Source organism: Leptinotarsa decemlineata, unplaced genomic scaffold (assembly GCF_025532065.1).
Source record: "Leptinotarsa decemlineata unplaced genomic scaffold, Ldec_3_MD MMD2_tig00078422_RagTag_RagTag, whole genome shotgun sequence".
NCBI lineage: Eukaryota > Metazoa > Arthropoda > Insecta > Coleoptera > Chrysomelidae > Leptinotarsa > Leptinotarsa decemlineata.
Window position 1 is genome coordinate 17,343,292 of NW_027412747.1, and position 27,994 is coordinate 17,371,285.

General features: G+C 34.5%; 1 protein-coding gene across 2 annotated transcripts in view; it reads right to left on the reverse strand.

Annotated features, from left to right (window-relative positions):
* Positions 1 to 622: 622 nt before the first annotated feature.
* Positions 623 to 27,994, reverse strand: part of LOC111516099 (oxidative stress-induced growth inhibitor 2) — a 64,704-nt gene continuing 37,332 nt past the window's right edge. For both annotated transcript variants that reach the window (XM_074186190.1, XM_074186191.1), the window contains exons 3-5: positions 14,855 to 15,129; positions 10,756 to 11,811; positions 623 to 7,290 (exon numbers count right to left, since the gene is read on the reverse strand). In XM_074186190.1, coding sequence (XP_074042291.1) covers positions 6,892 to 7,290; positions 10,756 to 11,811; positions 14,855 to 15,129 — 1,730 coding nt within the window. In that variant the 3' untranslated portion in view covers positions 623 to 6,891. The remainder of the gene's footprint in view (positions 7,291 to 10,755; positions 11,812 to 14,854; positions 15,130 to 27,994) is intronic.

Sequence of the window (27,994 nt, forward strand, 5' to 3'; positions counted from 1 at the left end):
GATTTGGAAATCAATAATTAAAAACAACCACCAAAGACAACCACAAATTGATAATGAACCATCGCAGGTAGGAGAACCGCCAGAAGACATTCACAACCCTCAGGTAGAAAAACAGGTAGGAGAACTACCAAAAGCCATCAACAACCGTCAGGTAGGAAAACAGGTAACAAATCCATACAACTTACGCAAGCGAAACCATATAAAAACACCACAAGAAGAACCTAACATCAGTTACACCTCTCGAAGCAAAGCAGTAACTCGTCTTGATAATGCCATCTGAGATGATGGCGAAACGTCGACTATCGAATAGTACCCAACGGATGAACACCCGGAAGAACAACACATCATATATATATATATATATATATATATATATATATATATATAGACGTCATAGAAGATGACGTCGTCATCTTGCTTGTATTTTTCTGCACAATTCAGTGTTCCTGCCCAGCATCACTGATGGAACCAATGGCGATTCGAAACAGTGCTGCCTGGTTTTCGATCACAAGTTCATCCAATATGACGTCAAACAATTTGATATTTGATTTCACTGCTTTGGGTATTGATATCAAAAAAATAGAAAAAGGAAATGAATGAAACGAGTTAAGAAAACAACAAATTTGCAAGACATCCATTTATTAAAATAACTTATAAATGTGCTCACTCACTTTCTTAATAAAAAATATATTTTTTACATATAACAAAGTCGAAAAGTAAAATCTCCTAAAGATCAACAATTAAAAGTTTTCTAACAATCTAATAAATGGCTGTAAACAAAATTTACCAACACTGAATGTACATTAACCTCAGAGTTGCACACAGCTGAACTATCACTATAAGGTACCCACACTATGTTTTAAACAGTTTTTTCGCCTTTCCAATGATTTTGTACTGAATTCAATATGTATTTCAGCATATAGTCAAAGAGTATATGATCTTCAACAAGTTTTGTTTCAGCAATATTGAAAATGTAAAAAAAGGAATTATACTGACAGAGAAATTAGCATACTTTGATGTAAGAAAGAGGGTGCTAATGGACTTCATCACATGATCAAAAATGTTTTTAACCTTGAATTTAGATGTTACCTTATTTTATCGAGTATATTTCACAACTGCAATGATGTCTTAGTCTTGACAAGCAATATGAGTCAGAATTACTGAAAGAATTATAATGAGTAATATTTCAGAAGGCGTACATTTCAATTTGGTGAATCTGGAGTGTAATGGTAAACTAGAGCCCAAACACAACACACTCATGATTGCTGGACTCAACTGTCCTTAAAGGACAAGCCTAAGGGATATGACATCTCCCCTTACGAAAACGCCATCTATAGAACTTGTTCTTCGAATATCATAGATAAACGAGGCTCCCCAAGGCGGTCAGTTGCAAAGCCAAGCTTCGACATCGACCGCCAATGAGATTCGTTTTTTGTATTTCACTGCAGCTTTCAATGCAAGGCATCTAGCTGAAAGCCAGAGCCCAAACACCACTGATGAGACCTATGGCGGGTCGAAACGGCGCTGTCTGGTGTTGAATAATAAATGCGTTGTGTTTGAGCTCAAGTTAATAACTGATTGCCTTGCAGTGAAACCTGTAGGACGAATTTTGTCGGCGATCGATGTGGAAGCTTGGCTTTGCAATTGACCGCCATGGGGAGCTTCGTTTATCTTTGATATTCGATCTCATAGATGGCGTCCTCGTAAGGGGATTTGTCATTACCTTTACTCACTGGAGTTTAGTGATTTTCTGTCGAGAGCCGGGAGGTTAGAAGGATGCCTGCGGAATGATTTCATTTCCATACTTTACACTTTGCCAATAAGGAGATAAAACTATTCGGCAATCACAGCACAGAAAACCAGTTACTATAGTGTTGTACTATACTAAAACTCCATAATAGTAGGTACTGAATTCTCAAAAATATTATTGCTTTAAAACGAAAACATTGTTGTCGGGTTGTGATTCTATATATTTTATCATCTTCTATTTCAATCATACACACGTAGCTGAATAGTCATAGTTATAGTTTTATTCATTAAAGAAACTTCCTGCTAATGAAATATATTCAACAGCATCAATGTTTATTAAATGAATATAAAAAAATTCAATTATATTCTGCGACTAAAACTTAAAAATGGCAACGTTACAGATACAGAGATGTTTGTGAGGCGAAAAAAAGAACGACAGATTGAATTTGCCGTAAGATATAGAGAGATATGAGAATTTGCCATCAGCTGAGCGTGGTTAGGTTAGGTTTACATTCATGAGCGTAAAATTCGTTGAATATGTACAGTAAATATTAATTTTATTTCTTTGATCTATTATTATATTTTAGTTATAAAGATTCAGGTCTGTTTCAACATTGATGGCAGTTTTTGAATTTCTCTTATAAAAACTCCAATATTGGAAATACTTTTTTCAATATATAATAAATAAGGACATTTTTGTATATAGCTACCCTAGATGAACATAATAGATGAACACATTATAGATTTAATTCATTCCAAAGAAGTTTTAGTGTAGTTGACGTCACAATATTAGGTACCTAGGAAAAGGATTAACAGTAAATAAATAAAAAACTGATATCAGGTAAAAACCAAGGGTTTTGTTCAAGGACTGAAACAAGGGAAATATCATTATAAATCAGTTTAATTTTGTGTTGTCAATTGTGGGCAATATATAAACTAAAAGCAGTCAAAGCAAACGCAGACGTCCGAATTTATCTGTAGGAGAAATAATTATTATATTTTTCATCGACCTTTTCTGGTTATTTGTTACCTGCTACTTTATACAAGTATAATAAAGTTCTCCATTATAATTTTTAAATTTTTCAGATTGTGGAAGGTCGATAAAAAACTGATTTTTCTCCACAAAAAAAAGACTTTCGTTGAACTATTATATATAATGTGTATTGAGGGTCTCGTGAACGGAATGAAAATATGTTGCATAACGATGTAGTTAATCTGTATCGTGATTTAATTAAAGTGTCAACGAAAAGTATTCACAGAATTCTTGAAACCTTTAAAGAAAATGAAGGTAAATGTGATAATGTACCTAAAGACATTGAAACTTGAGGAAGAAAACAAATTTAGCTTGATTGCACCAAATATGTTATTCGTAGGAACTTCCATTTGATCTATTTCCGAAATGAAATCCCAACCTTAAAAAAAGTCGCAGCCGAAATAAGTTCCGATGAATCTATGCCCAAAATATCACGACGTGTCTCATTGCGCACATTAAAGATAATTATAACAATAAATTTAGGAAAAGGGGTAGAAAAAATGCTCTAACAGAAGGAGAAAGTGTTTTGCAGCGGAGAAATTACTTGAAAAAATCCAAGAGCGTCTTGGAAGTAGAAAGATTAATTATTTAGATGTGACTTGGTTGAATCAAGACCATACTATCTCGAAGGTATGGCAAGATTTTAAAAATAATAGGTTGTCGACAAGGTTTTATTGAAGGCCTTCAACATAAGCAAGAGCGCCAGCTGGCAAAGCACGGAGGATCATAATAACTCACATAGGGAATGATTTAGTTTTTTGTAAAACGGCTTATTACTCTTCAAGTCCAAGAAAACTGATAACTACCACGAGGAAATGGACGCACAAAAGTTCGAAAGTTAGCTTTTAAAGATTTACCAAACTCTGTTGTTGTCATGAACAATGGTTCCTACCACATCAAACAATTGGTGCAGTCACCAACAACTACCTGGCGAAAATCTGATATCATTGACTGGCTGTCTCAAAAAAACTTCACCATTCAATGATAGTATGTTAAAAATCCAATTACTCAATATTGCGAAGAAACAAATACCTCATTTTAAGAGATATGTTGTCGACAAAATGGCTCGTGAAAGAACATAATTGAACACCGCCTCCCTCCTTGCCATTGTGAGCTAAACCTGATGGAGCTAATATAGGCTCAAATAAAAATCCAAATGGCGAGGGAAAACTTGATGTTTAAAATGCCTACTAGCTACTGCAAAGAAAAATTTCACACCCGAGTCATGGAAAAAAAGCATTAGACATAAGATAAAAGAAGAAGAAGACAAAAAGTGGAATGTTGACACTAGAATGGACATTGCAATTGAAACATTGATTATTACCTTGAAAAATAGCGATCGCGATAGTTGCTCATCATCCGACGGGTTTTCTTCAGAAAATAATGAATAATACAATACTGTAAGTAAGTAATTTTTCCTTATCAGTTAAGATTATTTCCGTGCACGACTGCAAGAGACAGATTAAGGCAAACATGCCAGTCATTTCTGAGAATTTAGTGCCTACTATTCTGCAATTATAGTATAACTAGCAAATCAGAGCAGAGCAGTCAACCACACCCCAATCTATAACTATTTCCACAAATCTAGGTTGTTTTTGTCTTACGCCGCCTGTCGAAACTGAAACATCGTCCAGTGATATACCTTTCTTTTTCCAAATTGTATTTATTGTCATCTTATAACGAATTCAAGAAAGTTTTCATGTCCATTTATTAACAAGAAAGTTATCATTAAGTTATAATATCAAATGATCATTCATGATTCCTTGCTGAAACAAGTAGAAAAAAATAAATCAGTTGAAGAAATGCAAATATTTTCTTACAAAATAAGTTTTTTTTGTTCGCAAATTTTCAGAATCGGAAATAAAAGTTTACGTATTTGCAAAGTTTGAATTTAATAAGTACATTTTACCGCTATTACGATGTTACTTGCCCCTTTATAGCTTTTTTCTTCATGACTTGATTTAAAAAACAGAATAAATAATGTAAGTATACAGGATAAATAATTAATACATTGAAGATTTCTAATTCATCTCAAACTGAAGTATTATATGCTATGAGAGTTGATGAATAAGTGTAGGCAGCATTGATTAATAATTGTAAAACAATCCACTTCATGAAGGGGTCCATACATACAAGTTGCCGAGTTTGAAAAATCTCAAAAAGAGTGACTTTTCACAAATAACTTACAATCAATTGAGAATGGTTCCAATTTTATAGAAAAAAACTACTTCACGAAAAAACTTGTTGAACTTCTTCACATAACTCACTGGAATTAAGGAAATTGATTCTACGAAACACTGGATATTTTCCTTTCAAAGAGAAAATATGGTTGAACAAAAAGGTTATTTTTGGAACTTTTTTAAAATTTTCCTAATGTGCTTAGGAAGCACCCTACGAGTATATATCATCATTAAAATAAATATGGAAATGGATCATTAGAATCATGTCTAAATGATAATAATGAATATATTCAAAGACCGTTAAGCACATCGCCTTTTATAATGCCTGCCGCAGTAGTAGACGAAACGTCAGGTATAAAAACCACAGCCAAAAAAACCTGAATAATGGTTTTCAGCCAAAATTCAAGGAATGTTAACTTTCGCGGCCGGAGATAACTGTGTCAAGCTATTTTTTTGAGGTTTTTGTACGTGATCTGCAGGTTTTTATACCTGACGTTTCGTCCACAACTGCGGTGGCATTATCGAAAGTAATGAAGTAACGGTCGAAGTGATCGGGTTGTTTTGTCTGCGTTGGGGAAAACTCGAACACTTCGACCGTTTTCTCATCGCCTTTGATGTCTGCCGCAGTAGTAGACGAAACGTCAGGTATAAAAACCACAGCCAAAAAACCCGAATAATGGTTTTCAGCCAAAATTCAAGGAATGTTAACTTTCGCGGCCGGAGATAACTGTGTCAAGCTATTTTTCGGGGTTTTTGTCCGTGATCTACAGGTTTTTATACCTGACGTTTCGTCCACAACTGCGGTATGCATTATCGAAAGTGATGAAGTAACGGTCGAAGTGATCGGGTTGTTTTCTCTGCGTTGGGGACAACTCGAACACTTCGACCGTTTTCTCATCGCCTTTGATAATGTCTGCCGCAGTAGTAGACGAAACGTCAGGTATAAAAAACCTGCAGACTACGGCGAAAAACCCTTATAATAGGTTTCACACAATGAATACATTATGTATAAAAAATAAATAAATACGGAAGGGCAGACAGGCCACACTATTTTAATTTTTGTTTCTTAATAATTCCGACCCGAAAAGTGAGTATTTCAACATTGCAACACTAAATTTCGAATTTGTAGTCAAAATTTTATGAATAAATCAAAATATTGAAATCGATTCAATCGATGTAAAGTCGAAATTTTGGTTAAAATTTCGATTTATAAAAATGAAACATCAAAGTCAAAATTTCGACTGTACACTAAAAATGTGTGTATTGAAAGAATAAAAATGTAACTTTTCCGTTTCTGAAGAAAAAAAGAATTTGTTTGAATTCGAAGTTTTTGGATCCTGATTCAAATATCCATTGTCCACAGATAAAGAATTTAAATTCCCAAAAATGTTGGTGAAACGAAATATCATGTGACGAATCTTAGTCAAACTGTCTGAATTTGAATTTTACTTTCTTCAATTTGTATTGTATCATTTCCCCTTTTTTTAAATAACCTGCAATTTGATCCTAGATTTCTTATCATTTTTAAAGCACACCACATTTCAAACATATTGAAAAGAAACAATATTTTCCTGTAGTCCTGAATCAAAGAAATATCAATTTTGAACGGTAGTTGTATCCTTGAAGAAAAACTCTACGATCTGATAAGTATAAAGGCATGAAAATATTTGTTATTGTACTTTATCCTTTCACACACATCAAGTGTCGTTTTGCACACTATTTTGTATAATAAACTGCAAATTTCTAAAAAAGAAATAAACATTATTATATTAATATGAAATCTATCTTTCCATCCTTGTGAAACACCCGTATTCATTTCAAATATTTCAGCACAAGAGTGAGGGCCTTAATCCAGTTTCTGTCAAGTGTGATGTCAACTCAGTGCACGAATATCTTTTGGTGTGAATAAAGTGAATACAATCATTGCGGTCAGCTATAATTATTCCTCCTATACAGCTCCGAAACAACAGCCAAAGCCCCCCCTGGTAGAAACCTTACAAAATTATCCCCGGCAAGAGGGCCAATCACAAATAAATTATCGTAACCGATAACGCTATGAGACAACCTGTTTATGTCGACAGGGTTCGTTTTGCAGTCCAGAGGAAGGTTCTTCCTGATGGCTAGCTTGAAGTTCTGAGGTAGGAATGATAGATCCGGTCTTGAGCCGACCAGGACAACAGCAAAAGAGACATTGAGCTCGACTCGTTTTCCTTCTTTTGACGTGAGGGTTATGGTGCGTGATTTGTCATTGAGGTCAGTGAGGTTGTATTCAGGATAAGCGGTGTATAATGGGTATGTGGAGTCAGGGTTTACCATCATCTGGTGTACCTGAAATCATAAATATTATTTGTTTAGTTAACTAGTTTAGTGATCCAAGAATTTTTCTGAAGAAAGAAAGGTCGGTTGGGTAACAGGATCAATTTTTTCTTTAAAAAAAATTGTTTTCATTGCCGACGTTTCGAATTTAATTAAATTCTTCAGGGCTCTTTAACAATGAATTTTTATAAACATACCTCTCACAAATCTTATACGATTATTATCGTTTCGATTTTACAAGAAATAATAAGTTTTTAATTAAATTACTCACCAAAAAGTAGTTGCTTCATATTAATATTACTATTTTAAAAACCAGTAGACGTATAAGATTTATTAAAAAAAAAACATGGCAACAACCAAATTTTCGATACAAAACCAACACAAAACGACATGAAACAAACAAATGGCTTTATCTGTGATTCTGATAAGATGGTGTCTGTTTTTGAATCAATGACAGAAAGAAATATAATGAAAAAAGGGTGAATTATTCAGGTGTTTTGCTTATCAAATTGAAATATTCAATATCAAGACCATCAACATCTCTTCCGGTGTTAACACTATCGCATTTGAGGATATATATAATTTCGCTCAAATGTATTTTAAATGAATATGGTTAAACACCTAGAATAGTTGGCTGTGGCGTTTTTATATTTAGTTTCTTAGAGTATATCATGTGTTGTGAAAATCTTATTTTAAGATACCGTCCGGTTTGGCCAACATAGTATTTGTGACAGCTTCCACAGTTCAATTTGTACACTATATTGGATTGTATGTCTTGTATTGTTTTTGTTTCCAGAAAACTCTCCAACTGTATTTTCATTTGAAAAGGCCACTTTAATTTGTTCGGTACTGAGCAACAATCCAAGTTTATCAGATGAATTTTCTACAAATGAAATTTTGTGATATTTGGGTTCCACCCCTGTATTTTGAGAAGAGCCCTTATTAGAAAAATAATTAAAGAAAGAAGTTCCTCTTCCCAAAATACCCAAATATAACAAGATTCCATTTGTAGAAAATTTATGATATACTTGGAATGTTACTCACTACCGAACAAATTAAAGTGGCCTTTTCAAATGAAAATACAGTTGGAAAGCATTTTTTCTTGAAACAAAAACATCACAAGAACATACAATCCAATATAGTGTCACAAATGATATGTTGGTCAAACCGGGCGGTATCTTAAAACACGAATTTCAGAACACATGAGAGACTCCAAGATACTAAATATAAAAAACCCCACAGCCCTCGTTGAACATGAAAAAGAATATGGACACATTTTTGATTTTGATCATCCAACTATTCTAGTTTGATAAGTAAAATACCTGAATAATTTACCCATTCTGCATTCTTTTTCTTTCTGTCGTTAATTAAAAAACAGACAACACCTCATCAGAATCACAGATAAAGCCCTTCGTTTGTTTCATGTCGTTTCGTGTTGGTGTTATCAGTGAGTAATTCAATTAGGAACTCATTATTTCTTGTAAAATTGAAACGATAATAATCGTATAAGTTTTGTGGTAGGTATGTTGATAAAAACTCATTGTTAGAGCCCTGAAGAATTAATTCAAACTCGAAACGTCGGTAAGAAAACAATTGTTTTTTTAATTGATCCTGTTACCCAACCAACCTTTCTTCAGAAAAGTTGGTTAATTCAGGTTTATTCATTTATGTATGGGTTCACTTCTTTTTTCACAAACTTGTTGAAGAGTGTATTTGTATGTGTGTTTTTAAAAAACACATACGCACAATAGCATGTTTTACATATTATTTCATTATATTTCATTATTGAATTTTATGGTTCAAAATTTAGTTCATCTGCTTCCAGTATTTTTATATAACCCTTTTGAGGTAAAAATGCCATTTGAAATAATTCTAAACAATAACAAATCACTAATTACATTATCGACAATCATATTTTCAGAACTAAGGAATGCTATACTTTTTGTCCATTTAGCCTTTTCTAACATACATACTACCAAAAATCAGATGTCACCTCATGTCAATAGGCTTAAATAACATCGGAATAAACTGGTCTGTTTTTGTATTATTACCTATTTTGTAGGTGGTAAATGGGTTACTTTTTCTTTTCTCAATTTTCCCCCAAGTTTTCGTTACTTCCCGAAATAATGTTATTTGTAAATTGTACCCAATTATGAATGAGCTGAAAGGCAACAGGGTATTTTTATTCAACAGTCCAAACTATCTATAATCGACAGTTCAAACTGTTGGTTATAGCTCATCGATAGTTTGAACTGTCAATTATAGCTTATCTTTGAATTGAAGGGGTTATATTTTCAAGAGTGATTCATTTTTGGGAAAGAAAGTTTTTGGTTTTCTACTACTCCATCTTCATACAAAAAAAGGATGAGGGAATCTTCCAAAGAAAGGAAGGAAGTAATCAATTTGAAAATAAGTAACTCAATACATGGATGTGTAGATCATTTAAAGAAGTAACTTTCAGACACAAACTGAAAGAAAGTCCTCCTGAAACAGCTACTTTTATATAAACATTGAATTACACGAAAGAAAAAAAATCTTTCGAAACAAATACTTCTATATGAACACTGAATTACTTTTCTCTATTATATATAGCTCATCGATAGTTTAAACTGTTAATTATAGCTCATCGATAGTTCAAACTATTTATTATACCTTATCTTTAGTTTAAACTGTTGATTATAGCTCATCGATAGTTAAAACTGTTGAGTGTAGCTAATCGATAGTTTAAACTGTTGATCATGGCTAATTGATACTTTAAACTATTCATTATAGCTCATCGATAGTTTAAAATGTTAATTATAGCTCAGCGATAGTTCAAACTATTTATTATATCTTATCTTTAGTTTAAACTGTTGATTATAGCTCATCGATAGTTAAAACTGTTGAGTGTAGCTAATCGATAGTTTAAACTGTTGATCATGGCTAATCGATACTTTAAACTATTGATTATAGCTCATCGATAGTTTAAAATGTTGATTATAGCTTATCATTAGTTCAAACTGTTAATTATAGCTCATCGACGGTTTGAACTGCCGGTTATAATCAATGAACAGTTTCAACTGTTAATTATTTGCCCATAATCAACAGTTTGAGCTGCCGGTTATAGCTAATCAACAGTTGTAACTGTTAAATATTTGCCCATAACACACACGTGGCCCTTCAGCGCCTTGGTACCAAATAAACTCATTATTACCGAATTATTTTGGTTAACAAGACCTGTTTTCCAATAACTATACAATCAATTCATTGCAATTAAAGAAATCAGTAGATGAAGGGCTTATGTGACATTTTTGTAGCTATCACCAAGGAAGAGGACGTTATATACAGGTCTAGCATACGATTGAAGAGTAATACTATAAACCCACCAAAAATGTAACAGTAAAGTTGATATTGGATTAAATATAATTTATGGCGAGACTGGGGAATGAATTAGTTTGTGCAAGTTTTGACATATTCAGACGAATATATTATATTTACCTTATGATATTCAGGATACAAATTCTCCGGAAGTTGTTTATTGAGGTCCGGCGATTTATTCCTGAAAACATGGATAACGGGAACATTCTTTGCCCTTGCTGCAATAACGGCATCTGCCGCACTCAATCCGGCTCCTACTATCAAAATGGGGTCCACTTCCCCCCCTTTTCTCTCAGTCACATAAGAATTCAAGTTATGTTCCAGACTACTCGAATCGTACAACAGCCAGCTGGGGTCTTTTTTGCTCTTGGAAATGTCCAGTCTGTTGGGCAGATCGTTCCCGCCAGTCGCTAAAACTAGGTATTTACAACTATAAGTAATCTTCTCGCCAGTGTTGCCGTCCGAGGCGTTCACGATCCAGTTCGAGTTAGAATCACAACAGGGGAAATTATAAGATAAAGGCACAGAATTGTAGTCTAGGCTACAGGAATTTCTTAGCGAGTAAATATTAATGCTATCGTTGAACGATTTACCATCGTACCTATCACATACATTACTAGAATCACAGCAAAAACTAATTGAACGCTTCTTTTCTTGACCCCGATTTAGATTGATAACCCGCATGGGGTTATCGTCCACCATTTGTTCCTTCGAGCGTTTACATCGAGACTTTCGTCTGCCCCTCATCATCAGACAGTTGATTGCGTTCGATATGAAGCAGCTCCTGTACTCCTCTCGATTCTCAACGGATTCTGGTTCGATACAAGCCTCTACGCTCTCTTTTATCTCCTTGTTGATTTTCTTCACCCAGTTGTTCTTCCTCGTCCTAGCTTTCTCTGAATGTAAGTTGTGACATTTGTTTTCGCAGTCCACGGGCTCCGCTGAAGTGACTTGAACGTTGTTCCTGAAATGCTTGTTCAAATCCATCTTCTCCGTGTACTGCACGTAGTAGTTGGCAACGTCGCAGGCGTAAGCCCTTTTTTCTCTCGAATCTGTAGAGTGGAATGGTAATCCTGGCAGTGACATCCAACTGGCTAAGGAAAGGGTGAGGATTTGAGGGTCCATTCTGTGCCAAGAACCGCCGGGAGGTCCTTTGCCTAATACTACATGGTCGATCTGTGGAATAATATGAATTATAAATGAAAATCTAAGAGCAATGATAATAATAATAATAAAGCCAATGCATGGGGTTTTCTTCAATAACATTGGAGACCTTGGCTTATCAAAGCGCCTGACGTTCGCTTTTCTCAGGTCGAGTGGGCTGAAGTCGGAAACTGAGGGGTTCATCATGGCTTGCCAGGATGGTGTCTTCAACACCTTAGTCTACCGCAGTCGCGTGATGGGTATAGAGGTTCCTGACACAAGGTGCAGGGCCTGCCGCGAGGCGCCCAAGACCCTAATGCACTTGCTATCAGCATGTCCAGCATATGCGGTCTCGGCCTATATCCATCGACATAACGCGGCCCTAAGAAAGTTATATTACCATCTACGGCACTCTTACGGTATTGACGAGACACCGGTGTTGCCCTACGCTCCGGGGGATATTGAATCCGTTGTGGGGAACGAGAAGTGCCGAATTCATTGGAGCTATTCGTTCCCCACCCTCAGGCTCATACAAGCTAATAAACCTGATGTAGTCCTTCTCGACCACCAGACCAAAACGATATTTGTCGTGGAGTTTTCAGCTCCTGGCGAGATGAATGTCGTCAGAAAAGAGGAGGAAAAACGGATAAAATATCGAGATTTTCTCTTCGAACTCCGCAGACTCTATTCAGATCACTCTGTCAAGATGATTGTTCTGATTATTGGAGTCCTTGGTGGAATGATGTCCTCTCTACTCTCGAATCTTAAAATCATACCGGCTTGCCGCACAGATGCAGAAGGCTGTCATTCTTGGCTCACTGCGCTTGCTCAGGGCACATGATTCTCGGACCCAATGATCACTTACCCCACGGTGTGGGGAGTGGTCATTGGTTGATAATGCTGGCGCGTCGTCCCGAATGTATCGGGGCTTCGGGGAATAGGGCCTGACCAGCGCACACTACAGTGAAAAAAAAATAATAATAAATATGCTTTATTGTCTTAAGGGCAACTTGTTGACAAAGCTTGAGCAATAGGACAATTCATATAACTTATTAATATAAGTAAAATCGCAAGTCATAGTAGATAATAAAGAAATTTCGTTTCAATAACAAGTGGTCGAGAAAACAAAAGCATAAAATAGCTTCCGAATATCACAATTATTTCACAAGAGATGAATAAATGGTGGGTACATTCTTGTACCTAGTTTGATAAAACATTTAAACTGTGAAGTGATTTTTAAATATCAGTGGTGAAGCAATAATATAAACAAATTTCACCAAGTTATTGACCTTCGTAATCATCGGCACATATTCTAGAGAATTATCAGTACGCTCATTTCAATCACGTTTGTAGGTGATTTGAATATTGTATTACAATATTCAATATTGTATTACAATATTGAAACACAGTGTTTTCCTGAACTTAACCACTTTATTAGTCTCAAAGTCTACGTTCATTGAATGCTGTAATAAAGTAAAATGAAGATTGTGCTCAAAAATAGAATTAAATGAACTGAAATACGGGGGTGGTCCCATAAATTCCCGGCCCAACAAAGAAAACACAAACATTGTCAAAAAAATGTATTTATTCTTCAACATAACCTCCTTGCAGCTCTATACAATTTTTCCAGCGATGTTCAATACGTTCGATACCGTTTTTTTTAATTACAAGTTTGGGAACAGAACATAATCCGAGGGGGCTAAATCTGTCCAAAAATCTTGGCCAAATGCGGCCGTTTTTGCTTGATTTCTTCACTCAAACGTTGCATTAAGTTCGCATAATACTCGCCGTTGATAGGTTTACCTTGTTTAAGATAGTCAATGAAAATTAACCCACGCGTATCCAAAAAAAAACCAATGCCATAACCTTGCCTGCAGGTGAAACGGTCTTCGCCTTCTTTGGGGCCAGTTCTCTTTGTTGAGACCAATGCTTTGATTGTTCTTTTGTCTCGGGTGTAAAGTAATGGACCCATATTTCATCCATGGTTATGAAACGACGCAAGAATTCTGCTCTGTTGCTGTAAAACTTCGCTAAACACTCAAATCACGACACTGGTTCTGCTTGAGTGTGAGCAAACGCGGCACACAGCTTTCTCATGTTCAAATTTTCAGATAATACACGATGTAACGCACTTTTTGTAGTGCCTACTAAGTCAGCTATCTCGCGCACTTTCAGTCGACGATCATTCAGTACCGCTTTGTGGATTCTCTCCACAGTTTATGGAGTCGTCACCTCATTTGGTCGACCACTGCTATACTTGTCTTGGCAGCTCGTACGGCCTCGTTTAAATTCTGCTACCTAATATTTTAATGTTGTAAACGTAGCGGACTTACCTAGAGTAGAATTCAGTTCAGCTTCAACATTGGTTGGGCTGATGCCTTTCAAATAAAAGTATTGTACTTCATAACGATGACCAATTTTCTCCATTTTCACAAATTTACCGAAAACGTTCGCTATTGATGACTGCCAAACAAATAATAAATAATGCAGTGTCTTCAAACTTGAAACATATGCTTTACAGATTGTGTACTTTCTAATGAATTGATGTTTTTCAAACAACTACTGCCATCTTTAGGTAAGGCTGGGTACTTCTGGGAGTTCAAATTTTTCAATTTCAAAACGTATCGGATTTACTGCGTTTTTGAGTTGAATTAATCTTCCCTATGTGAACTTAATCAAAATCCTTCTTGATGTTTTTCGTGCTTCTAACTTTCTACATTCTGGAAGAGCACTTTCTTCGCTGTCGCCACGGCCAAATTGAACTACGAACTTCTGCCCAAGAAGTTGGAGCATCGCTGAGTCCAGTGTATCGAGCTAAAAGGAAACTACGTTGAGGAGTAAATCGCCACTTCCACGTTTTAATAGGATGTTGATTTGCTGGGCCGTCCGGGATGTACGTCATCCTCAACGTCTTCACGGCCATCTTGGAAACGCTTATAGCACTTAGCGCTTATAGCGCTTAGGGGGCATGTAAAACAACATATCAAAAAAAAGAACTCTTCAAACCCGTGAAATAAAAAAATTCCCGTTATTTTCTGAACATAAAAAACTAACAAAAAAGCACAGTCAAACGTACCTTATTACCGGTTTTCCTGAACTCCACCAGCGGTTCCATCTCCAACCCGATATCGGCGCCTGGGTGTAGCAGGGCGTCCATCAGCAGGGAAATCTGATTCGTCGTTCTCCCTTCGAGGCCTGAAGATAACGTCTCCAAGTCCTGCTGAAGCAAACATTGGCCGAGAGCCGGAGTCAGCCTCGCAGCTAGCATTTCGTCCGGGTGTGAATTTGAAATAACGTACGGTATATTTCCGGACAACAGGAACGATAAGGCGATTCCGCTCGGGCCATTTCCTGCAAAATAAGTAAATTATTAATTTACTAGTTGTTGCCCGCGTAGAATTTGGTTTCTCACATTAAATTTCGTGACAGACCATTTTAAACAAATTAATATTTTTACTTTAAAAATACAGTAACTGAAAAAATGTAAACTGCACTTAGTTACGAATAGCTTCGAGAACCGAATTGTGTTACCTATAAATAAATTCGCAAAACTAACACAACCGTCAATGACGTTTTCCCTAACGCGTCTGCCCACGTTCTCGGCGATGACGCTTCATTGCTTAGACCGCCCCTCTACCCCCGCGCATCTTCCCACGTCGTCTTACAGTAGACGCGACGCGTAATGGCTTACTGCGTTGCGTTAAGTTAATCTTATCGTGATAACATTTAAACGATTTGTAAAAGACAAAGTTTATCTGTATTAAATACTTAGAACGAAAATTGTATCAATGTTTATAATAATTTGACAGATATTCTAAAATATGCATTATAAAGAAGCATCCAATTTAATTGTATTTATGGCTCAGTGTTGGGAATATACTGGCACCACATAAAAGGTAGATAGTATACTATCGCGGACTTTTATTTAGAACTATTTAAAATAAACAATCTTACGGTACATTATCTACAAGTAACGTTTGTTTGATGGTGATTGACAATGTTTCATGATGAATTTCACTGGTTCGGACTTCCATTGTTTACTATATAAAATGATTTGAAATCCCTGAAACAACTAAAAAAGAAGAATTGAAAATGAATAGCTGAAAATAGAACAATTGAATAAATAAAATAAAAAAATGAAAAAAGAAAATAAAAATAAAAAGTGGAGAGATTCCAAGTCACGTTAGTTCACGACGTTTCGATTGTTAGTATCTACAATCGTCTTCGGGTGATGACTTGACTGATTCCTCCGAGAGATGACTATTTATAGGCCGTTCGAGTACTTTCACTTATCCTCGCTTTCCATTTTCCGCTTCACTGGTTCCGTGCGAGATGACCGTTTTGGCGGGAGTTGGCCATTTTTCGCTTGATGATGGGTTTCCATATGTTGCGTATTTCTACGCTGGCTTGGCTGAATACGTTGTTGGACAACATGTAGAAATACGCAACATATGGAAACCCATCATCAAGCGAAAAATGGTCAACTCCCGTCAAAACGTTCATCTCCCACGGAACCAGTGAAGCGGAAAATGGAAAGCGAGGATAAGTGAAAGTACTCGAACGACCCATAAATAGTCATCTCTCGGAGGAATCAGTCCAGTCATCACCCGAAGACGATTGTAGATACTAACAATCGAAACGTCGTGAACTAACGTGACTTGGAATCTCTCCACTTTTTATTTTTATTTTCTTTTTTCATTTTTTTTTAATTTTATTTATTCAATTGTTCTATTTTTACTTGTATTTTATTTCACTATTATTTCATTTCAGGTTTATTTTGGTATTTTGGTTAATATAATATAATTCAGTTATTCATTTTCAATTCTTTTTTTTTAGTTGTTTCAGGGATTTCAAATCATTTTATATAGTAGACAATGGAAGTCCGAACCAGTGAAATTCATCTACATGTTAACTCTAACGATATAGGCAGCGCACGCCAAGATAGATCTCACGGAGCAAGATCTTTTTCGACTTACTTAATACTTATCGTTATATTACGAACAAAATTACACAAAACCTTTGTAAATTGTAGCCTATATGTTATTTTTATGTATAAGCTGTATTCATGTAAAATTTCATCTAAATCCGTTCAGTCATTTAGGCTTGAAAGAGCCACAAATTACATACACATACAGGGTGTTCCATCTCAGACGAGCCAACCTCGTATGTTTCTTATCGCATAGTGAGCGGAAAAATTTACCGAAACACGTCGAATGATTTTGTTTGAGGGACATCTTTTGACGTATATTTTAGGCTTGAACGAGCAACCCCCTAATAAGGGGCTCTTCAATTCCCCGAACTTGAATAGGGGAGAGGGGCTGAGTGATACTTTATTTGAAAGGTCATGGAAGCCTCTTTACAACGGTGTATGAAAAACGTAAATTTGAAAAACCGTTTTCGCCAAAAATCTATTTTGCAGCTCAAATGAGCCACCTTGAATAATTTGGTTATTTTTACAATGCACAAGCCAATTTTTATTAAGCCCTTTTTACAAACTCAAACAATTGTCAAAAAATTACATTCCTGAAAAATTTAATTGTGTTATCATCATGCTTGCAATCAAGAAAATCAAATCAGCGTGTTTAAATCCAATGTTCAAATTGCCCTCCATTGACTTCTATACAATAATACTTTCTCTCAATACAATAAATGAAAAAACAGCAAAACATTTCCTTGCCTTAATTTTTTTGTGCTTAGAAGGTGATTATCTGGTCGTAACGTTTCTTTGATCATTTGAGAATTGAAATCAATCTGTTGAGTTACTACTTTGCTGATTTGTTTGAAATTTCAAAAAATATATTGTACACATTGCAAGAACGTGTTAGGCTGGTTAGCTTTATTACCAAAAACAAAATTGTGCCCGAGCGGCTGCAAGGATATTTAACCAAAACCATCCTGAACGTACCGTTCGTCATAATTGATTTCAAAATTTGTGGAGACGGGTTCAGTAATGGATAAAAAAGGCACCCTTTGGAATTGTGAATGATGAAGAAGCAGCTGTGGCGGTATTGGGACATATCCAGCTTATACCAAACACGCAATCTGTACGACAAATTTCTGCAGTTTCCGGTATTAGTCAACCTAAAGTTTTCAGAATTCTACATAGACACAAGTTCCATCCGTACAAAATTTAATTAATTCATGAATTAAATGATGATTGGGATCGAAGGCAAGAGTTTTGCGAAATTATGGCCGAGCGTATCAATAATAACACAAATTTCTTGTACAACGTTTGCTTTTCTGACCAATGCACTTTTTTACTTAATGGAGTGCTTAACCGGCATAACTGTAGAATTTGGAGCGATACAAATCCTCATGTATTTCGAGAAACTCACACTCAACATCCAGAAAAGCTAAACGTTTGGGTTGGAATTTTGGGAGATCACCTAATTGGACCTCTGTTTATTCTTGGTAATTTAACTGGCGAACGTTATCTTGAAATGCTGGAAAATGCGATTGATCCGTTAATAACTGAACAATTAGAAAACGATCCTCTACTACTTGAACAACAATTGCATTTCCAAAAAAATACAAGAAAAGTAAGTTGGATCTAACACCTATAAAACCAACAGGACCAAGAACTAGGAGTAAATCTGTTAATAAACGTTCGGAAATAACAAATAAGTGAACTGAATTTTGAAAAAAAAAATCATTTGTTTTCACTATTTAATTTTTGAATTTTATAGTTCATTTATATTTTTTTTATGTAGTTTTCCTTCTTTCATTGTTTTTGCGTAATCTTGAATGTAATAGATATAAATAAATTTATATATATATATATATATATATATATATATATATATATATATATATATATATATATATATATATATATGTGTGTATATATATATTCTACAAGTTAACATTTATAGATAAAAATTGAGGTGAGTGGAATAATTATACTTAGGCAATAAAACAAAAATGGATCAATTCATAAGAGATTTCCAGGAAGAGAAGATTGATACAACAGAATTTCACTCTATACAGGAATTGAATGATATGTTCGGAACATTTAAACGTTTTCTATATGCCATATTAATATTCATAGTATTTTTAAAAATTTTAACCAATTAAAAGTTTATATCTCGCAAATAAAAAAATCATTTAGTTGCATATTATTAACTGAAACTTGGGAAATCAAAAATGAATTATTATATAGATTAAATGATTATGAGATGATATACAATGGAGAACGTTTGAATCAAAATGATGGGATAATTATTGTGATAATTGATCCTTAGTAAAGAAAACAAATTGAGTTGACGCAATTAACACATATCTCAGATAGAACAGTGTTTCGAACTGATTATTAAAAATTCCATTTCTATTTATTTTATTTTATTTATATTTATACTTTCTTTTTCTGTTGTAACTCTTTTCAAAATTTGATTCGCTAGCAGTATTCATTAATTAAATTATCTAATTATACTCGTTCTGCTTGTAAGTAGTTGTCATAGACGGTTCGCCAGAACCTAATTGACTGAACTATTTTATTTGCAAATCTGAAAATGATTGAAATTTAGTACATGTATTTTGTTATTGCGAATAAAAATTATTATTATTATTATTATTAGACGGAGCTCCTCCGCACTACGTCGCACCAGTTCGCCAATACCTCAATTTGCAATACCCCGATCGTAGGATTGGAAGAAGAGGTTCTACGGAGTGGCCTGCCCGATCTCCTGACCTGAACCCTCTGGACTTCTTGTAGGGACATCACAAGTCCAAGATTTTTGTGACTCACCATGAAAATTTGGATGAACTACGCCAAAAAATTGTGAATGAGTGTCGAAAAATAACTCCAATTATGCTGAACCATGTCAGAGACGTTTTTCAGTCAAGATTGTATTATTGTATGGAAGTCATTGGAGGACAATTTGAACATTTGATTTAAACACGAAGATTTGATTTTTTTTATTGTAATCATGATGATAAAGCAATTCAATTTTTTCAAGAATATGATTTTTTGAAGATTGTTTAAGTTTGTAAAAAGGCTTAATAAAAATGGGCTTGAACATGTAAAAATAACAAAATTATTCAAGGTGGCTCATTCGAGCTGCAAAATTGATTTTTAGCGAAAATGGTTCATCAAATTTAGGTTTTTTTTTCATACACCGTTGTAAAGAGGCTTCAAGACCTTTCAAATAAAGTATCACTCAACCCCTCTCCCTTATTCAAATTTGAGGGGTTGAAGAGCACCCTATAAGGAGGTTGCTCGTTCAAGCAACCAAACAAAATAATCCGACGTGTTTCGGAAATTTTTTCCACCCACTCGGATAAGAAATATATGGGGTGGCTCGTCTGAGATGGAACACCCTGTATATATTTATCCATCCTCACAAATGTGTTTATAATATTAGTATAGATTCTGATATCCATTCCTATTGTCAGTATGTCTAGGCTAAAAATATTTTGAAATGAATAACACAATACATAACACAAAAGTAAGTCTCGTAATGGCTAATCCTTTAAATCCCTTCCTCGCTGAAATTTTCATGGACAACTTAGAAAAAACTATTCAGCAATTTACCACAAAACAACCCATACAAACACAACCATCAATAATCATTCTAATCACCTTCATCAATATAAATTATCAACTTATCATGACATGATCCACAGACTTATCAGTATCCTGATATCCACAGAGAATAATTATAATAAGGAATCAAATTTGATGAAACAAATTGCATTAAATAAAAACTTCAACCCGAAAATGATTCATATGCTCAACAAAAAACAAGCCATTAACCGAGTATACCCCCACATTAATATTTTGTTTATATCTACAAATAGTTTAGTTGAATAATAATAATTAACCTTAAAACGTTTTCTTATCAACGTGTTGGACATGAATAGGGTAGATTTAGGGTAAGTAATGACTCTACTTCATCTCTTGAAGACGCCGACTTGGTTGGTGGTCGAGAAGAGTGTTGCAGTTCTGGTGTTTGTGAGTAGTGCATATTTTGGATTCATTGTACGCCAGAGGTTCCCGTTCAAACTTTCAACAGTTATAATCGTTTTGATAACGCCTCGTATATTTCAATATATTGTTAAATATATCGCTTAGTATATCCCGAGATGAGACTAACCATAAATTTCCTGAGGAAGAATAAATAATTCACAATTGTAGTTCACCCAAATCCAAGGTAATCCGGAAAACGGATTGATCGACTCGCAGTTGATTTATGTTTCCGGCATTATTCATCTGTCGAGATAAGATGTTTTACAGATATAATCATTCCGGAAAAAGTAATGTACCACAATCAGTTCATGAACAGGAACAATAATAGTAATTGCCTCGATTGAAGACAAAATGGTTGTTCACATTTTGTCTTCAATCGAGGACCGCCCGCCCGGTACTGACGATGCCCAATAGGCTGAAACAGCTTGTCTACTGGCTCTTACATTTAAATCAATATGGGAATGATCAGAATAGTACTTATCTATTTATTTTTTGATTTTCATATAACAGGGTGATAATTGAAAATACTTCTGAATCCTACTTACTTAATGCAACTAATTTTCCTTTATTATCAGTATTTCAATATTAAATTTTACAAAAAGGATTTGAAGCTTTATATCTTCTATTAATTATCTGCAAGCGCTTTCGACAGTTGGTAGTACTGTCATTTTCTAGGCACTCCTCAAACTGAACTTGTCATCCTGTCGTCTGCCTCTTTATACGGTCAGAGCGTCTCAGCTCAGGTATTTCAGGTACTTTAGGTAAATTTGCCTGTATTTGTACTGCGTCAGGTACTCTTCTTTGTGTAAGATCTTCTCTAGGAATGTGTATGGTTTTGTTTAATATATTGAGTGTGAGGTCTTGTTGTGTTTTGATTTGTACTTGTTCCTCGATAAGTGTTTTATGACTGTTGAATTTATGGATGTTCAAGTTTTCCCAAATGTCCATGCGGTTTCCCTTGTTGACTTGTTTTATGAGTTTTATGCTCTCTGGTGGGGGGAAATTCATACAAAATGTGTTCAAACCATTCCTCGAAAATATTACCTTCCATGTTCTTATGATAGTCAACATTGCAGTCCTCAAGTTTTTTCCACATAATTTCAAAGAATTCGGAACCCATTCTTTACTTCCTCCGCAATGCACAATGGTTAGTCGTGATCCTTTATTTGCAGGCATGTTAGGCGTATACATTCCATCAGTCCACCCTTTTGTAACTGTGATTGTGATTATATACATTGAAACATACTCTCTGTGTTTTCAATATTCAAATGCATCCGAATCTTATTCACTGGTATCTTTTTTTCGCATGGTAGCCCGCAAAATTTGAGGATTCACCTACATTTTTGAACAGACCTCGTATATATGGCAGAAATGAAGTCTTATCTATTGAAAATGTTCATATTGCCACGCATTCATGAACATATTTATTAAAATTTTGATTATATTAATTTAGGTATTACTTAAAATTTTCTTAAAAAGCGAACATTTTAAAAATACAATAATTACACCCGATTATTTTTTTATTTACCTTCAACGTTCCTAGCAATAAATATTTCTACAAACTTTATCATTGATTAAAGAACATTCACAGTTGACTTGTCAACCGTAGATTCACCTTGACTTTTTTGTCAAACCTTGTCAGAGGTAAATAATTTTCAGTATTATGTTTTGTTTGATTGAGAGATAGATCTCAGTATGTTATTATCTGAAAATAACCTCGCTGGAAAAATTTTATCTCAAATATTCTGGACCCCATGAATCACGTCTAATTTAGGAAATGAAATCATTAATTTATGAATTGTAATCATCATTTCGTAACAATACAATCTAATTGAAACAGTGGAAACAATTGAAATATAACATAAACCGATGATTGATGAGCTCTGAAAATATTTTCTGATACATACAAATCAAAAGAATAAAGAAAAGGGAATATTTGTGAAATTTCAGTTCATTTTCATAAAAAGGAATCCAAAAGTGAGATTATTTCTCACAATAGAAATAATATTAGGTTTGTTCTGGTTCTCAGTTAGTACTGTTTCGAATTGTCCAGAATCAGTGAGTCAGTTGTGTACTGAAAAAGTTAACGCGACAAAATGTTCAGTATTCAGTTGGGTGACTGTTTTCTGACTGTTAGGAACAGAGAACCAGAACAAGCCTATTATACTGTAACCATTTTCTGTAATCGTACCAGTGTTGCGAAATAATACTCAACACAACCTACTAGAATTACTAGATGGTATGAAAAGTTCGTAGGCTAACACACAGATGGCGCTACTAGTATAACATCTATATAATTCGTAGTGAAACCTAACCTTCGAAAAACACCATCCGTGAAAGTATCTATAATAGAGTGACAAATCTCCAACCTTACTTCGATGTTCTAGACCAAGAATTCCCAAACTCTTTTAGCACCAAAAAATTTTGAGTACCCCTTCTCAGTAGTAAGAAATAAAACCATATTAAAAGCTTCAAGGTTTTCTATTAAGTATAGATTTAACCTGTGTAACTCAATTAGAAATGTTTAAATAAAAACAAAGATATATTGCTTACATAATTTATGTTTATACATTTTATACATATTTATATAAATATATTTATACGCATTTATATAGAGATTTATACATAATTTAATTTTGATTGCATTAAAACAAACAAGACAAAATAAAAATATAAAAAACACTTAATTCCCAAACAAAAATTAGTGGAAAGGGTGCGCTTGTTTCTGTTTGCACAGATGTTCAAAATTGGGTTCTATCTTGGTTAAATACAATCTCAAGTCATCTTCAACATTTAATTTATTTCTGTATTTATTTTTAAGATAAGTTAAACTTGAGAACACTTTCTCACATAAATTCGTGGTGCAAAACCCAACAAGAAAATTAATAGCAGTGTGAGACAGTTCTTTGTGCTCCCTTCCAACACGGATCCAAAAATGTGGTACCAGAATATTTCTTTTTCAACGTGGAATCACACGAGATTTCAATAAGCTGCTCCTTTCCAATAGTCATTATTGAGTAACCACGAAACTAATAGGCAAAACGGACTACTGCAAAAACACTGTTTTGGCGGTGTTTACCCTTCCTTCTCAATGCGCACCTACTCTTTCTTTCACTTTCCACACTATTGAGACCTGAACTCTGCGCTCCCGTATCCCGCTCACATTATAATCGAAAACAATTGTTCTTTTGGTTTTCGTATTCATTTCATTTTATCAATTCATTTTATTTTAATTTAGTCATCATAAAATGGAAAACAAAAAGTTGAGCAAAAACGAAAGGCAGATAATAAAACATAGCTGGAGGTTTTACTTTATTAAGGGACACGTCCACCTTGCGTATAACTAGGATTTTAGAGTCTTTTCCTCTATTAAAATTTAATGGTTTGTTGGCCAGCCGCGTATCCCCTAAAAATTGTCGCTTACCCCCATGGGGTACGCGTGCCCCAGTTTGGGAACCACTGTTCTAGACTATGAAGGTTGCAAGTGATGTTCGTGTTTCCAATCAGGCGGATGGCTCTTTTCTGGATGGAATCCATCAGCTTCAGGGTATACTTAGGGAATATATATATATATATATATATATATATATATATATATATATATATATATATATATATATATATATATATATATATATAACCTTTTGAGTGAAGCAACTGTAATTAGTTGAAGAAAATGGATAAAATTAATTTTCTTTTTAGCGAAAAAAAAGGGGTTTATTTGGTCGAGTGTGAAAAGGTGTGAGCCACAATAAACCCTTGCGGGTTACGGTGGAGGGTCGAATAGACCCACTCACTTTAGACCTAACCTATCGTGCATGAACATTTGGATATGCAAAAGCTCTGTTCAATGTGGGTGCCGGGCAAGCTTATAATCGACCAAAAACAACAATCAATTCATGATTCTGAGCAGTGTTTGAAGCTGTTCCACCATAAAAACTCAATATGTGTCGATATCTGACAATGAATGAAACATGGCTCCATCACTTCACGCTAGAATCAAAACGATCGTCATTTGAGTGGACTGTACGTGATGAACCGACTCTAAAGCGTGCCAAGACGCATTATTTAATCACACGTTAAAAGGTTACACCTCGTTAATCCTTAACTCGCACAAGTTTCGACTTTTGAGGGTTGTCGTTTGTAGGGGTGCGACAGCTGGTTAACGGAAAAATAGATTTTAAACAGATTAGTTGGCTGGCTAGGTTATGGTATCAGTATTTTCGGATGCGCAGGGTATAATATCCATCGACCATCTTGGAAAGGGAAAAACCATCAACAGCGACTATTACTTAGCGTTATTGGAGCGTTTGAAGGACGAAATCGCGGAAAAACGACCCCCTTTGAAGAAGAAAGCGCAAAATTGCATGAATTGGGCTTCGAATTGCTTCTGCATCCACCGTATTCACCAGATTTGGCCCCCAGCGATTTTTTTCTGTTCTCAGACCTCAAGAGAATTATCGCTGGAAAGAAATTTGGCGCCAATGAAGAGGTAACCGACGAAACGAAGGCCTATTTTGAGGCTAAAGACGAATCGTACAATAAAAATGGAATCGAAAAAATATATGACCGCTACAATCGTTGTATCGCCCTTGAAACCAACTATATCGGATAATGAAATGAATTTTTAAAAAAATTATGTGTTAGCCTACCTTTATTCAGAAACCATAAAATATTGACCTTGCCTTCCATACATATTGGAAATGTTATGTCTGATGCAAAAAAATACAGGACGGAAATTTTCATTTCACTTCGACGAAATACCAGAAATGAGCTCAATATAGGTTTTCCGATTCCAACATCATCAAAAATTGAGAGGTCTTTCATATATAATGGAAAAAAAAATGTTTAACCATTTGCCAATTGAGATCAAAGGCATAACATGTACCACTAAAGTTGGAAATGTTTACGAAGTTGATACTTACTTACTTATTTTCTATGCATTCACTTTCATATTTTTATCTGTTTAAATCTGTTTTTAAACATATAAAAATATAAATTATTATATTATATATTATTATATTATATTTTTATGCTTTATAGTTTTTATATTCTCATACTTACATTTATATGTGTTGCATGAGAATATTCATTATTATTATTATTTATTTCAATATATTTCAATATAATATTATTTATTTCATATATATTATTACTTTCTGACTACTTTTTCAACCCAAAATGCTGAAATCACCAAATGTTCAAATATTACTTTCAATTTGTATAACTTATATTCTTTAAAATAATAACACTTTGACAATAATACTTTATCTTTGACAATATCCTTTAAGTTGTGTATCTTATATTTCTTAGAATAGTAACACTTTGTCAATGAGATTTCATTTTCGACAATAAAGTACATTTTGATTTGATTTGATATAGAACTTCTTTCTTTTGACAATGCTTTCGACCCTTTATAAACTTACTTCATAGAGGTATCTATTGTAGAAAAAGTAGTTTGCGCCAATTTTCCTGAAGCTAAGACCTGTATACAGGGCTATTCAAATTCGTTTCTGTACATGGGGATCTCGTAAACGATAAGAGATACAGTGTCAGTTGAATTGTGGAAAAGTTGCGAATTTTAGAGATCCATTCAATGATGTAAAAAATCGAATATAGCTTTATTGGTTCTGGAGATATACAGGAAAAACAAAAAAATCCCAAATGATTTTTTGTCTATATCTTCTTTATTCGCAGACATATTGAAAATCTGTCCACATTTTGTCATTGGCACTTGATGTGGGCTATCAGAAAATGTCCATGAATCTTTTATACAGGGTGTCATCTGACTTGGGCCACCCTCATCTTTGAATTTTTAAATACGCACCTGTATTTTTTGTTGTAGTTTTTGTATCGTCGACGTTCACGACATACTAAGAAATTTAATTTTACATTTCGAGATGTTTCGGTAAGATTTGATTATAATTGTGTGAATTATTCCCTTTTGAATTATGGCCCTGGAAATTGGTTGACTGAGTTGAATAAAAGCACAATAGCAACTTTCACATCTCCTTAAGTACCGTAGAGTTTTCCGAAAGTTTTTTTTTTCATTTTTAGGTGCCTATTCATATTTTTTCCATTGCTCTGAGCGTTTTCAACAATGAACTTCGTTCAGATAATACTATTTCTATTTTGAACCGTTTTCGAGGTAAACTGTTTCAAACGGAAATTGACATGGTTTCCTTGTTCATCACTCATTTTTGTAAAACAGATTTCGTTTGATGTTTCTCAATTAGTCACAGATAATACAATGAAAAGATAATTATTAAAATACTCCTCAACCATCGAATGAAACTTCTATTCAAACAATAGTTTTATTAACGCTGAAACACGAACTGAAAATGATAAACCCATAAATTAATGAGTTGATTTAATCGTCAGTGTATGTTCAAACACATCTCCACCTCTACTTAAACAAACGTGTAATCTCTTCAAAAGATTGTCATGTGTAGCGCTTCTGATCAAGTCTGGATTCTAACTATTGAAAGCAGTTGTAACTCTCGATTTCATATCTTCCATTGTTTTTATTGGAGTAGAGTAAACCATATTTTTAATTAAACCCCACACGAAATAATCTAATGGATTGCCATCTGGTGCTCTAGGAGGCCAACGAAAAGGTCCATTATTACCAATCCATCTGTCTTCGAAGATTTCGGTTAAAGCTTCGCTGACTGAATGAGAATTATGGGGTGGAGCACCATCCATTTGGTACCATACACATTCTCTTCCTGGTCTATTATTTAAAATCATTTGAATTCCATTCCTCAGTAAATCTTCATATTTTGATGCATTCAAATTATCATCATAAAACTCGATATACAAAATTGACTCATTCTTTATGGCACAAAATACATTGAATTGCCATCTTTCTTGAAAACCCCTTTGGCGGACAACATGGGGATTTTCTGGCGCCCAATAATGACTGTTGTGTCTATTGAAAACTCCATTTTTTGTGAACTTGGCCTCATCTGTCCATATGATATTGTCAAGGAAATGTTCATCCTCTTGAGTTTTGACAAGTAACCATTCAAAGAATTCCACTCTACGAGGTAAATCAGTCTCTTTCAAATGTTGGACACAGTAGAACTTATAGGGATGCCATTTATGCTTAATAAGAATTCGACAAATTGTCACGTAGGGTATACCTATCTCCCTTTCAGCCTCGTGCAGAGAAGCATTTGAAAATGCATGAAAGTATCCCAAAACTGTTGTCATCATCATCCACTTTAGTCTTCTTACGAATGATTTTTG